A 13,909-nucleotide genomic window follows, 5' to 3' on the forward strand; every position below is an offset into this window, starting at 1 on the left:
CCGAGCCCCTTCATCGCTTATCTGATTCAACCGGTTTGTCTGTTTTAAAATGTAACATTTTCGGGTATAAATCCTGGCTGACCTGTAAATGTGTATGCAGATCTTGCAAGACTTTGTCATAAACTTAAAGGAAAATCAGATTTCTAGATCCGACGTTATTTCATAAACGAACAACTGTCCAACCGTCTGGATCAGTCACGATAAACGAAAGCGGCCCATGGCCAGGTAATAACGATTATACCAGTACGAGTCGTGCGTGTACCTTGACAGGCATTGGTGCTGGACACACTAATAGTAAAATGATATGTATATCCTTTATAATATAAATTAAAAACATAAATCTGTCAGATCTTCCGCCTGAAGAAGCCCTAGAAGGCAGAAAGGCCTATAGCGGAAGATCTGACAGATTTGTTTTTATTCTATATTTTCCTTCGCAAGGACTTGTTAATTTATTTATTATCTACTACAATATATATATTATAGTATATACCCATCATTTTACTATTAGTGTGTCCAGCATCTGTGATGTCAGGTGTTTTATCACTTAGAGACTTTTTTTAGAATACGCGACAAAACCATTCATGGCGATTAGCGTGCAGGTACAGCGGGTGAGACGGAGAGAAGTTTCAATAACCGTCTTCTGGCACCCCGATATATATACAAAACTAGATGTTTTCATAAGTCACTTAATGTGACGGCTTTAGTCAATTCGATTAAAGATTACTATAAGGTTCAGAAATGTATTGCTCGTGGTAAAGGGGAACAATGTCTTAGAAGATTTACTTCTGAATGGGAAAAATGGTTAAAATGAGTAGAGCTTGACCTCACCTAACCCCGAGTCTTATGACTATTTATATTAAGTTAGTAGGTGTTACTCTCTTACTTACTCCAACCCCTTCTATTTATGTCTACAAGCAGGTCTCTATTCAATTAGAATAAGTATAGCAATGACTGCTGATGCAGGTATACATGTACAGTGTAAGTCAGATTTGTGTTTTTTGAACGATGCCGGCTGAGCCAACTTATTACTATCTTTCTTTGATGGTTATATACATACAGGAACAAATGTACTTTAAAAGACAAAATATTGACATATACTCACAGCAGTTATTTATTTTATTAATTTTCCTCTCTCTCTCTCTCTCTCTCTCTCTCTCTCTCTCTCTCCTTTTTTTTTTGTCTCTCTGTGTGTGAAAGTGCGTGAACATTGAATGTGTCTTGGTGATTGTAAAAAATCCTCAGATGATGATGAGGATGATGATGATGATGAGGAGGAGGATGATGATAATTTAGCACATTCAACAACTGTAATGTGTGGATGTGTGTTGATGGGATGTTCTGTATAATGTAGATGTTCTGAGAATCTTGAAAATGAAAAAAAGGAACGAAAATAATAGTTCCCCTTGCCCTACATGAGACTAGAGACACTTAAGCTACACTGTATATATACATTTATTATACGTTCAATCTAATTAAAATCAGATCTCTCATTACACTACGTTATGGAAACAGAAGGGGGGGGGGGGGAGCACAAAACCCCTCATTTTATGAATTTCAAAATTCTATAGTACTGGTTAATTTCAAATTAATAAGGAAAGTGTATATATTATGAACCATGTCACTACTCATGACAGAGATTACTGTAGCCACCACGGTTACAGCATACCCCGGGTAGGTTACTAGTCCTATGCCACTTTGCTAATATCTCCCTATGTGCATGTGTGTGTGCTAGAGATGTATTGTGTTAATAAAAAAAATAGTAGATATTTCTTTATACTTATATAGGTGCTGCATTCGTATTAGATCTCAATGATTGTTATTTGTGCGTTAAAGAAACAAATACATGTAAATATTTGCAATGTTGATTGTTGAGGGTTGTGTTAGATAGAACGGTTCAATGTATAAAACGTTACTTCAAAAGACTAACGTATGTTTGAATAGCGTTGTTTTGAGGTTTTAAGCCTTATGGTATTACTCAAGAAATGTCTGTGATATTGAAAATTACAACATACTGACTAGAAATAATCCAAGTGAAGAATTGTACCATATTTTGTGTTAAATGACTAGAAATTATCGTTGTGAGATTGTACATTATACGTTATAGTGTTACGTTACCCACATTATGGTTTTAAGTTGTATACGTTACATATACAATAACTGTGTTTCTATAGTTACATATACAACAACTGTGTTTCTATAGGTACATATACAATAACCCTGTTTCTATAGTTACATATAAAATAACTGTGTTTCTATAGTTACATATACAATAACCGTGTTTCTATAGTTACATATACAATAACCATGTTTCTATACGAGAAATCATCGCTGTTATGTTTAATTCGCTGGTTTACCACCGAATTTGTGAAATAGTATTACCATGAACATTTGTGAAATAGTATTACCATGAAAATTTGTGAAATAGTATTACAATGAAAATTTGTGAAATAGTATTACCATGAAAATTTGTGAAATAATATTACCACGAACATTTGTGAAATAGTATTACCATGAAAATTTGTGAAATAGTATTACAATGAAAATTTATGAAATAGTATTACCATGAAAATTTGTGAAATAATATTACCATGAACATTTATAAAATAGTATTACCATGAAAATTTGTGAAATAATATTACCATGAAAATTTGTGAAATAGTATTACCATGAAATTTGTGAAATAGTATTACCATGAACATTTTATAATTTCGTAAAATTTGCACTGTTGTGTTGTTTATAAGCAGGTAACATTGTTGAATAAATATGAATTTGAAATACATTGTAAGATCTAAAGCCTGTTTTTAAGACGTGGGCAGTTTGATGTTAAGATCTTACTACTAGGTGTCCGGACTAGTGTCTCGTGTGTTATCGGTACAGGTGAGAACCCGTGACCTTCTGACCACACTATAGCCTCACCTGTAGATAATTAACTGTTTACCTTCCTCGCCTTTAGATTATTACCTGCTCACATGTCTTGACTATATATGTTACATCAGTAGATGTATTTTTACATCCTAGCGATCCTCACTCATATGTCTTAGTTGTTCAATAATAACATGGTTTTTATTACCAGAGGACTAACACTTTTCGTTGTGGTGGCCGCTCTGAGTTTTGAAGTTATACATTGTAAGTATGCGCTTTATACACTTTATCTATAGACTTTATGTAACCATTGTCATATTTCTATTTGGTTGTTAATTTTTATGGATATTAAGCAGAATCTGATTTTTGATTACACAACTCTTCGTTTATGATAATTTCAAATACAACCATATCACATTTATTTAACACGAAAACTGATAATTTTACCAAGGTCTGTCAACAGATAAACATTAAATGAAGGATATTCTATAATTTCGAAAGCACGGTTGTCAAACCCCCTATTTTCTCTTATGCCTTTGAACATGTTGAGAAAAACTTTGCGTAGGGGTCGTATTTCCCGAGGAATATGCAAAGGTAAATAACGCCACAACGCATTCAGACAATACATTATGTGTGTAATCTTGATCTTGATCTTGATAGGTATACGGTGACACATCCAAGGATATTATTACACCGCGCGTGCGTCAAGTACTTTACTTAAGTGGGACCCCCCTTACGATATCACTGAAAGTTTTAGCTGGTTCTTTAGCTGTTTTGATTTTGGTGAAAATATCCGGTGGTAGTAGGTTCCAATCTTTAATTGTGTTTGGTATGAAGCTGAATTTTAAAGTGTCTGACTTTGTTTGCAATCTCAGGTAATGTTGGCTATGCATGTTCTTGGTCGTCCTAGATGGTTCTTTCAATTGATCAGATGGTAAGTTGGCTTGACCGTGTATGCCTTTGCAGAAGAGGATAAGTCTGTTTTGAGTTCGGCGATCTTTTAGGGATGGTAGTTGCAGCTGGTCTAAAATTGCTGTCATACTACCTGGGTCGTAGTTGTAGTTTGATGTTATGAACCTTGCCGCCCTTTTCTGTACATTTTCCAGCTGATCTTGAAGATATATTTGGTGTGGGTCCCAGGCAGTGCTCGCATAGTCGAGGACAGGTTGTATGAGTCCTTTATATGTCTGGAGTTTAACTCCAAGTGGACATGATTGAATATTTCTTTTCAATAATCCTAATGTCCTGTAAGATTTGTTGCATATCTCATCTATGTGTTTTCCCCAGTGTAGGTCATTGGTAATATTGACTCCTAGGTATTTGATAGATGTTAAGAATTAGAGTTTGGTATCTTTTAATGTATATTCGAATGATGTTGTCTTCTTCTTGCGGCTCAATGTCATCATGTTGCATTTAATTGGTTAAAATCTCATACCCCAATTATTAGCCCAGTTACCAAAAGTGTCAATATCTTTCTGTAGTTCTGCACAGTCATCTTCGTTTTTTTATTTCTCTGTAGCATACACAGTCGTCTGCGAACAGCCTAATTTCAGATGTTACATTATCTGCTATATCGTTGATATGGACTAGAAATAGGATGGGACCAAGAACTGTTCCTTGAGGTACTCCTGATAGTACTGTTGATGTTTCAGATTTAATTCCATTCACTACAACGCACTGAGATCTTTTAGATAGGAAGGCGTTAATCCAATTCAAGATATTTTTCGGCACACCATATTTGTGAAGTTTACTTTTTAAAAGCTTGTGTGGTACAGTGTCAAATGCTTTTTCAAAGTCCAAAATAAATATATCAGTTTGTTTCCTGTTGTCAATTGCAGTTGCCCAGTCGTGAATCACGTTAATGAGTTGGGTTTCACAGCTGTGTCGTCTTCTAAATGCATGTTGTCGGCTATTTAAGATGTTATGATCTTCAAAGTGCTGCATTAGGTTCGAGCAAATGACATGTTCTAGAAGTTTGCAAGTAATACATGTTAGAGATACTGGTCTGTAATTACTTGGGATGGTTCTATCGTTCTTCTTGAATAATGGACATATATTTGCACTTTTCCATTCATCTGGGATGGTTCCTCTAGATCTGTTGATGGATTGTTGGAAAAAGTGAGCAATTACCTCCGATATTTTAGGTGCCAATTCTTTTAGAACTCTGGGGTGTATACCATCAGGACCCATCGCTTTTGATGCATTGATGTTCTTTAGAATCTTCTCCACACCTTTGCTTGATACTGTGATGTTCCTCATTTTGTCTACGAGTGGTGTCTGGCATGGAATGGATTCGTATTTCGTCTTAGTATAAACACTTGTAAACTGTTTATTCAATGCCTCCGCTTTCTGTTGGTCTGTAACGGCGGTCAAACTATCTTGAGTCTTAAGTGGTGGTATTCCCTGTTTGTCGGCCTTCTGGTTGTTAATATATTTCCAAAATGGTTTGGAATCCTGTTTTATATCCCCTATTAAGTTGTTGACATTGTGTGCTGTTTCAATTTCCTTGTTAATTGTGCGTCTTAGTTCTTGCCATTTTCGTTTTTTTCTCACGCTGTTGGTGTTTTTTTATATAGTTGCCGTGTGTTCTGTTCTTCCGTTTTATCATGACCTTGATGTTATTAGTGATCCATGGTATTGACTGTTTTCCTTTGATGTTTTAGTTGGTACATTGGTTTTGGTGATTCCTAGTATAAATTCTTTAATCATGTTCCAGTTGTCTTCTACATTCCTGGTGTCTTGATGGCCATTAAAGTATTTGTCTCTGGTGAAGTCCCTTGTATCATTTCTCATCTGATTGTAGTTTCCCTTTGAGTATTGGGAGAAGGTCCTTTCTGGTCTCATTTAATCGAACTTCGAATAGGGGTTGTGAACGAGCTTTCTCAATATTCATGCCAGCTTGACGCGAATTGATTCATTAAGGACTCACCATTGGTCCTCAGGATCACAATAAATGAAATATCGGCTTAAAGAGTTAAACGTCTGTGTTTTAGCCTCCTACATACGTCAGAGGAGATGTTACACGGGATTCATGTGTCCGTGTTTACAATACGTAAACGGGTGTTTCCAGTGTCCATGTCAGGGTGAGTTATCTTCCATCATTGAAAAAAACCTGATTGTTTCCGGTGTCAATGTAAGGGTAGGTTATCTCCCTTGTTAGAAAAAAAACAAATGTTTTTAGTTTTTATGTCAGGGTAAGTTATCTCCCCTGATAGAAGAAAAATAAATTCAGTGTCCATGTAAAGGTAAGCTATCTCCCCTTATGAAAATACAACGACTGTTTTCAGTGTCAATGCCAGCCGTTCTGTCTTATGAGGACTCACCGGTTATTCTAGGTGCCAAAAAGGAGGAAATCGGAATTGGTTTAAATTGCATTTAAAATAGAAAAAGAAGCACATTTATTTAACCCCTAATGTTTATAAATTTGAAATAAAAAAATGTTTTCAATGTCTATGGCATGATTAATTATCTCCCCTGATGAACCAAACGACTGTTTCAGGGTAAGTTAACTCCACTGATACTCATTGGTTTTACATTACAACGTGGGTGCTCCCGATACCCTTTCACAAACTAATTAAACATATGTTCCTAAGCAGCCTATTTTACATTTCAGATCATGCATAACCCACTGGAAAATTATTATTTTTGTTGTGTATTTATGGTAGGTGGGGGAGGCGGTAGCTCAAGCGGAAGTAGCAGTTCTGGATCCAGTTCCGGTTCCGGTGGAGGATCTGGACAAGGTAATCAAACCATTATGTTAAAATGAGGCGTTATAGCAATTTCGCAATTCTTGTCCACACGATATAAGCATGATAACACTCATAGAAATATTAGACGTATTTTTTTTACCATAATTAGCTGTTGGCCTTTGAGATATATAGCGTGCACAGCTCAGTTCATTCACAATCGCCTAATCTGAATATATTTAAGCGAAATGGTGTGGCAAAGCATCATGGATATCAAAAAGATGTTTTTTAATCTTTAGAGAAACATTTGACCGCACAATTTATGTGTTATTTTCTGCTATTTACGTGCAATATTGCCGTTCAGTAAAGGCGATATAGCACACGTACAATAAACATGCGAATGAGTCTTGTCACCAGGGGAATCAGGTCATATTCCTACGCACTACAAATTCTACGTTTGTAAACAAAATGGCTGACCGAGTTACCGGAGATACTATCTAATAAACGAGTTTAATAAATTCAATATTCATGAACACGAGTGTTAGATTCACACAAATTCAGCATCTGCATGTTTAAATTTCACTTGTACTTCTCCCGACACACACAATGGCGAACACGTGTAACCGGTCAACTCATCAGTGTTCCAGTTTCATGGCGGATTCCACAGTTTTCTGTCTCAGTGACAGGCGGAAACATCGAGGTTCACGTTCACCAACAACCCCCTCCAAAGAAATGCGCCCATGTTATAGAGAGTGACAATCACTCCAAGTCCCTGTAAACTTTTAAAAAGTGCAGACTTCGATGTGTATTGTGATGACCTTTACCTTGACATTGCACGCGCCGTTGTGCCAAATATGTGACGTCGCTACTATTTTACGTAAACGCGAACCGTTGAATGGTTTTCTCATAAAAAAATAATTATTTATGTTGTTATGATAATTATTAAAACATTGATTGATGAAAAGAAACCTAAATGATTGTTTGTTCATTTAAAAGGTTCTCGGGGAGAAGTTTCTAGAACTATTTTTGTAACGCAGCGAGCTCCAGACATAATGCACGTAATGCGTCTATCGTCAGTCATCGGTATATAGAGGAGACGTGTTGAGGACAACTATATATAGGAGTGTTTCTCGAATTATATAATAAACAGAATTTACCACTCTTGTTCATATAATATTGAATTTATTAAACTCTTTTATTAATTTCATATGGAATTAATAAACTAGTTCAATACATTCAATGTTACATGAACACTCGTGTCAGATCCTCTATATAAATATTAGTACATATCACTAGTACAATTTATTGATTTATAAAATGCTAAAATGTTTCCACCATATTCTTGATTTAACAATTTTCTGAAACATATAAATTGTATAATGGATAACATGAATGCTATTGTTTGATATTTTAATTAGGATGCCCCGCCCTCGGAAATTGTCTCCCTTGGCAGATCGTTCGTGACAGTAAGGGCTGTCCGATCTGTAGTGACGGGGGTTCCGGTCAGTTCGGTCCAGGTTCAGGTAATGATGACCACGAACGGAAGTTAAATAGATAGAAAAACTGAAGATTTTCTTGTTGGACTTCTTTTGTTTTTGTTCAGTTTTATCGTAATACATTTGGATATATTTTCCGTGAATCCAGAGAGTGCACGCCTTGATGAACTTAATATCTGAGGAGAACAAACTGCGGAGATTTTTTTGTTTTTTTGTTTAATGGTATGCTTTATAGTTGCTATGATAGAAACAGAAATGTTTGAAAACCGGACAAACTTGTCTTGGTATTCACTCGCTTTGTTATTAACTCTGAGATATATGATGAATAAGACAGTAGACCATGCCGACAACATGGTGCTGAATCACAATGTATATTTTTACATGCTAAGTGGCAGTATTGGGATATTTACAGGAGGGATTAATGGAGGTGGTCCTAACCAGGGAGCCAATGGCTGTGAGGCTTACGATCCCTATTGTCCAATGGGCTGTCGGTTTATAGACTTCAGGACAGGCTGTGTAAGATGTCAATGTGGCGGTAAGTGTGGGTAAAAGTCGCGTATCATAGTCCGCGGACAAAAAAGGTAAACGTAATCTTCATGCGTAAACAAGTAAAGATGTCGTTTTGACAAGTGACATGTACACTGTACTGACAAGTGACATGTACTGTGTACTGAGGGGGTTTCCAGTGTCCATGTCACTTATCAGTACACTGTACAGGTCACCTTTCAGTACACTGTACATTTCACCTTTCAGTACACTGAACATGTCTCTTGTCAGTACACAGGACATGTCACTTGTCAGTCTACTGTACATGTCACCTGTCAGTTCAGTGTACATGTCACCTGTCAGCACACTGTACATGTCACCTGTCAGTACACTGAAAGGTGACATGTACAGTGTACTGACAAGTGACATGTACAGTGTACTGAAAGGTGACATGTACAGTGTACTGACAAGTGACATTTACAGTGTACTGACAAGTGACATGTACAGTGTACTGACAAGTGACTTGTACTGTGTACTGACAAGAGACATGTACAGTGTACTGACAAGTGACATGTTCAGTGTACTGACCTCCAACAACAACCACAATTTCACAAGAGACATGTACATTGGACTGACAAGCGACATGTACAGTGTACTGACAAGTGACATGTACTTAATTAAACGATTTCTGTTTCAAATCAATACCTTGGTTATATTTCAATTATAAATATTGAGTCGTTAACGGATATTGTTTTTGTTCAATAAAAACAATCATACAAAATATTATTTTAATGCATTCTAGGTTCGAAGACAACGGAAACAACAGCTCCCACAACAACTACAACTATGACAACAACCACAAGTCCTACAACAACCACCATTCCCACAACAACCACAAGTCCCACAACAACCACAACTCCCACAACAACCATAACTCTAACAACAACCACAACTCCAACAACAGCCACAACTCCAACAACAACCACAACAACCACAACAATCACAACAACCACAACTCCAACAACAACCACAACTCCAACACCAACCACAACTCCCACAACAACCACAATTTCAACAACAACCACAACTCCAACAACAACCACAACGCCCACAATAGTCACAACGCCCACAACAACAACAACTTCAACAACAACCGCAACTCCAACAACAACCACAACCACAACTCCAACAACAACCACAACTCCAACAACAACCACACCTCCAACAACAACCACAATTTCAACAAAAACCACAACTCCAACAACAACCTCAATTTCAACAACAACCACAAGACCCATAACAACCACAAGTCCCACAACAACCACAAGTCCCACAACAACCACAAGTCCCACAACAACCACAACTCCAACAACAACCACAACTCCAACAACACCCACATCTCCAACAACACCAACAACTCCAACATCAACCACAACCATAACTCCAACAACAACCACAACTCCAACAACAACCACAACGCCCACAACAACCACAACTCCAACAACAACCACAATTTCAACAACAACCACAAGTCCCATAACAACCACAAGTCCCACAACAACCACAACGCCCACAACAACCACAACTCCAACAACAACCACAACTCCAACAACAACCACAACTCCAACATCAACCACAACCATAACTCCAACAACAACCACAACTCCAACAACAACCACAACGCCCACAACAACTACAACAACCACAACACCCACAACAACCACAACTCCAACAACAACCACAACTCCAACAACAACCACAACTCCAACAACAACCACAACTCCAACAACAACCACAACTCCAACAACAACCACATCTCCAAAAACAATCACAACTCCAACAACAACAACAACAACAACCACAACTCGAACAACAACCACAACTCCAACAACAACCACAACAACCACAACACCCACAACTCCAACAACAACCACAACTCCAACAACACCCACAACTCCAACAACAACCACATCTCCAAAAACAACCACAACTCCAACAACAACAACAACAACAACCACAACTCGAACAACAACCACAACTCCAACACCAACCACAACTCCAACAACAACCACTACTCCCTCAACAACCACAGCAACAACCACAACTCCAACAACAACCACAACAACCACAACAACCACAACAACCACAACAACCACAACTCCAACAACAACCACAACTCCAACAACAACTACTACTCACACAACCACAGCAACAACTACAACTCCAATAACAATCTCAACAACCACAACTCAAACTTTAAATGTATCAGGTGTCAATACGACTACACCAAACCCTTCTAATGATACTGTTTACATGACTACCTCGCTTGCCAATGCCACTGACAACAGTTTGTCGACAGTGATGACCACGTCAACGCCAGTTGTGACGTCAGGTGAGTTTACCCTACTTTGTTGTTCACGAGTTGACTACGGTCAGCATCAGCACAGTGGATTTGTCACACCAACCAGAAATTGGTATGGCAGTATAAATAGAGATTTCCCAATCAGTGATGGGTGCTCATCGTGTCGATCTTACTCGAGTAAGTGAATTGGCAAATTGTATACAGACACGAAGTTTACCGGATATATTTTACAATTTGAAAATTAATAAAAGAGAGTTATAGAAGCATGATATCTAGTCATTACGAGTTTGGGGACCTTTTTCTCACATCACGTTCATTTTTTATCTGATAAACAACATGTTTCTCGAGAATATATAGTATGTCTTTTCCGACGGCTAAACATTTTCCGTGAATAACGACGTCACAGTGGTAGGTGACGTCGTAAAGCATTGTTACGTGACGTCATATCTAAAAAATATATCAATGAAATCTCGTCCAGGGTATCATCCACTAGTGGGGGACCAAACAAGAAAACCAACTCCAAATTGGTTTATCCAATGAGTGAGGAAACTTATAACGGTTGTAGGAGAATTACAGATTTACGTGCTTCCAATTGTAGTAGATACTAGTGATAAATATTTCATGGAACATTGTAAAATGCGTTTCTTCATATCACATGAATTGTCTCCCCTTTGTATTCCGTAGGGTGCCCTGTGTTTGATATCAACTGTCCTCCCGGTTGCGGTACCTATGACGCCAATTTCTGTCCTGTATGCGATTTACAAATCTGTCCAAGTAAGTTCATATATAAATATCTGACGCCTGTGTATCCTATGATGTTGTAAAACATGCCTTCGTGTAAAATCCTGTCTTAATACTGACATTAAACTCTGTCGAAGTAATTTTCAAAATATAAACTTTTATCCTGTGTGTGACCTACTCATCTGTTCATGTAATTTTGTTTGTATTGTTATAAAATGTTCTGTCAAAGTGCAATGTAATTTGTGTTTTGTACCCTTTGTGATGTACTGATGTCACGATCTGAATTTCACAGTTTACTCATGTAATCTGAAGTGCACAGCAAACAAAGCAAAAAACAAAAACAAAACGACAGAGTTCTAATAGTAAAATGTAAATGTGGTCCTTTTATTCCGAATGTTAAAATATAAATACACACTATGGAACGCTTTCTAAGAACCAGTATTACGTATAAACATATCTCTCGTCCGAGGATTAAATAGCCAGAACATCCCACCACAGCTACTGTTAGTACGGAAAAGAGGTTATTACAGATGAAAGTTTAGTAAAGTGCTTTAAGTAATGCAGCTCTGACTTTTGTTTTTTCTCAGCACAAGCACCACGCCCTGTTACTAAACCTCACACGACTGAGACGCCGTGTGTTTCGATCTTCTGCATACTTCCGTGTGGAAACCCTCCAAAGTACAGGAAAGATGCCAACGGCTGCGAGCGCTGTGAATGCGCCTGATGATGAAATGAATGACAGTGTCGATATCTAAATAAATGAATGTATGGTGTCAGACGTGCTCTGTACTGACATGTTTTGGTGTATGACGTGCTCTGTACTTACATATGTGTTGGTGTCAGACGTGCTCTGTACTGACATATGTTTTGGTGTATGACGTGCTCTGTACTTACATATGTGTTGGTGTCAGACGTGCTCTTTACTGACATATGTGTATGGTGTCAGACGTGCTCTGTACTGACATATGTGTATGGTGTCAGACGTGGTCTGTACTGACATATGTGTTGGTGTCAGACGTCAGACGTGCTCTGTACTGACATATGTTTTGGTGTCAGACGTGCTCTGTACTTACATATGTGTTGGTGTATGACGTGCTCTGTACTTACATATGTGTTGGTGTATGACGTGCTCTGTACTGACATATGTGTTGGTGTCAGACGTGCTCTGTACTGACATATGTGTATGGTGTCAGACGTGCTCTGTACTGACATATGTGTATGGTGTATGACGTGATCTGTACTGACATATGTGTATGGTGTCAGACGTGCTCTGTACTGACATATGTGTATGGTGTATGACGTGATCTGTACTTACATATGTGTTGGTGTATGACCACCAATCTGATGAAACAGTTGTTCGATGTTACCATACGTTAATGTTAGGTACCTATATTTACTATGATATATTCCGTCTTTTCGTATTGCCGAGTTATCTGCTCTTGATAGCAGGTATTACTTGTTACGTCATTTGTTTGTGAGAGTAACGTCATCATTTTTTGAGATAACGACGTAATTTTCTCACACAAACTAATGACGTAACAATCAATACCTGCTCACAAGAGCAGATAACTCTGCAATACAAAAAGACGGAATATCAGCTACTCATTCTTTAGTTCCTGTATAAGACATAGTAAGGAGAATTCTTCTCTTTTTGGATGAATTGCAAGCAATTTTATATATCCCGTGCAACATATACTAATAATAACAATAATATACAACATTTATATAGCGCTTTATATGATTTGCAAACTTACTCTAAAGCGCTACAACATATGGATAATAATATTATTTATAATTGTGAAACAAAAAAGGCTAACACTCACCATTATTAAATTAATCAAGACCAAGTATGCGGGCATTATGTCGCTGTGATTATAACATTTGTTTTTAATTTAAATGTATATAACAGTAGTTAGATATTAAGAGTGCCGGACATCCTTTCAAAGGAAGACAAAGGAAATCTATCAAATAAAGAAGACCAAGGAAGTCTATCAAATAAAGAAGGATATCCTTTCAAAGGAAGTCTATCAAATAAAGAAGACAAAGGAAGCCTATCAAATAAAGAAGTCAAAATAAGTCTATAAAATAAAGAAGGAAATACTTTCAAAGGAAATCTATCAAATAAAGTCAAAAGGAAGTCTATCAAATAAAGAAGACAAAGGAAGTCTATCAAATAAAGAAGACAAAGGAAGTCAATCAAGTAAAGAAGACAAAGGAAGTCTATCAAGTAAAGAAGACAAAGGAAGTCTATCAAATAAAGAAGACAAAGGAAGTCT

The 13,909-nt window shown here is 37.3% G+C and overlaps 2 protein-coding genes across 2 annotated transcripts; both read left to right on the plus strand.

Annotated features, from left to right (window-relative positions):
* Positions 1 to 947: 947 nt before the first annotated feature.
* Positions 948 to 10,688, plus strand: LOC110452927 (mediator of RNA polymerase II transcription subunit 15-like; the record flags this gene model as incomplete). Its single annotated transcript, XM_021501688.1, has 7 exons — positions 948 to 963; positions 1,243 to 1,320; positions 6,528 to 6,602; positions 7,967 to 8,071; positions 8,457 to 8,560; positions 9,648 to 9,770; positions 10,251 to 10,688. Coding segments are annotated over exons 1-7 (939 nt in total), but the record flags the coding sequence as incomplete, so codon positions are not given.
* A 44-nt stretch (positions 10,689 to 10,732) lies between these two features.
* Positions 10,733 to 12,722, plus strand: LOC110452918. The gene is made up of 3 exons (XM_021501679.1): positions 10,733 to 10,922; positions 11,577 to 11,666; positions 12,221 to 12,722. Exons 1-3 carry the CDS (start codon positions 10,844 to 10,846, stop codon positions 12,355 to 12,357), a joined length of 306 nt encoding a protein of 101 aa, XP_021357354.1. The 5' UTR covers positions 10,733 to 10,843; the 3' UTR covers positions 12,358 to 12,722.
* The last annotated feature ends 1,187 nt before the right edge of the window (positions 12,723 to 13,909 follow it).

Source organism: Mizuhopecten yessoensis, unplaced genomic scaffold (genome assembly GCF_002113885.1).
Source record: "Mizuhopecten yessoensis strain PY_sf001 unplaced genomic scaffold, ASM211388v2 scaffold793, whole genome shotgun sequence".
In the NCBI taxonomy this organism is placed as follows: domain Eukaryota; kingdom Metazoa; phylum Mollusca; class Bivalvia; order Pectinida; family Pectinidae; genus Mizuhopecten; species Mizuhopecten yessoensis.

What these genes read in the sequence shown, in the direction of transcription:
- LOC110452918 (XM_021501679.1), top strand. Translation starts at nt 10,844, where the DNA reads ATGACTACCTCGCTTGCCAATGCCACTGACAACAGTTTGTCGACAGTG. An exon ending in AACGCCAGTTGTGACGTCAG is followed by an intron (nt 10,923 to 11,576) that starts GTGAGTTTACCC and finishes TGTATTCCGTAG; the next exon opens with GGTGCCCTGTGTTTGATATC. An exon ending in CGATTTACAAATCTGTCCAA is followed by an intron (nt 11,667 to 12,220) that starts GTAAGTTCATAT and finishes GTTTTTTCTCAG; the next exon opens with CACAAGCACCACGCCCTGTT.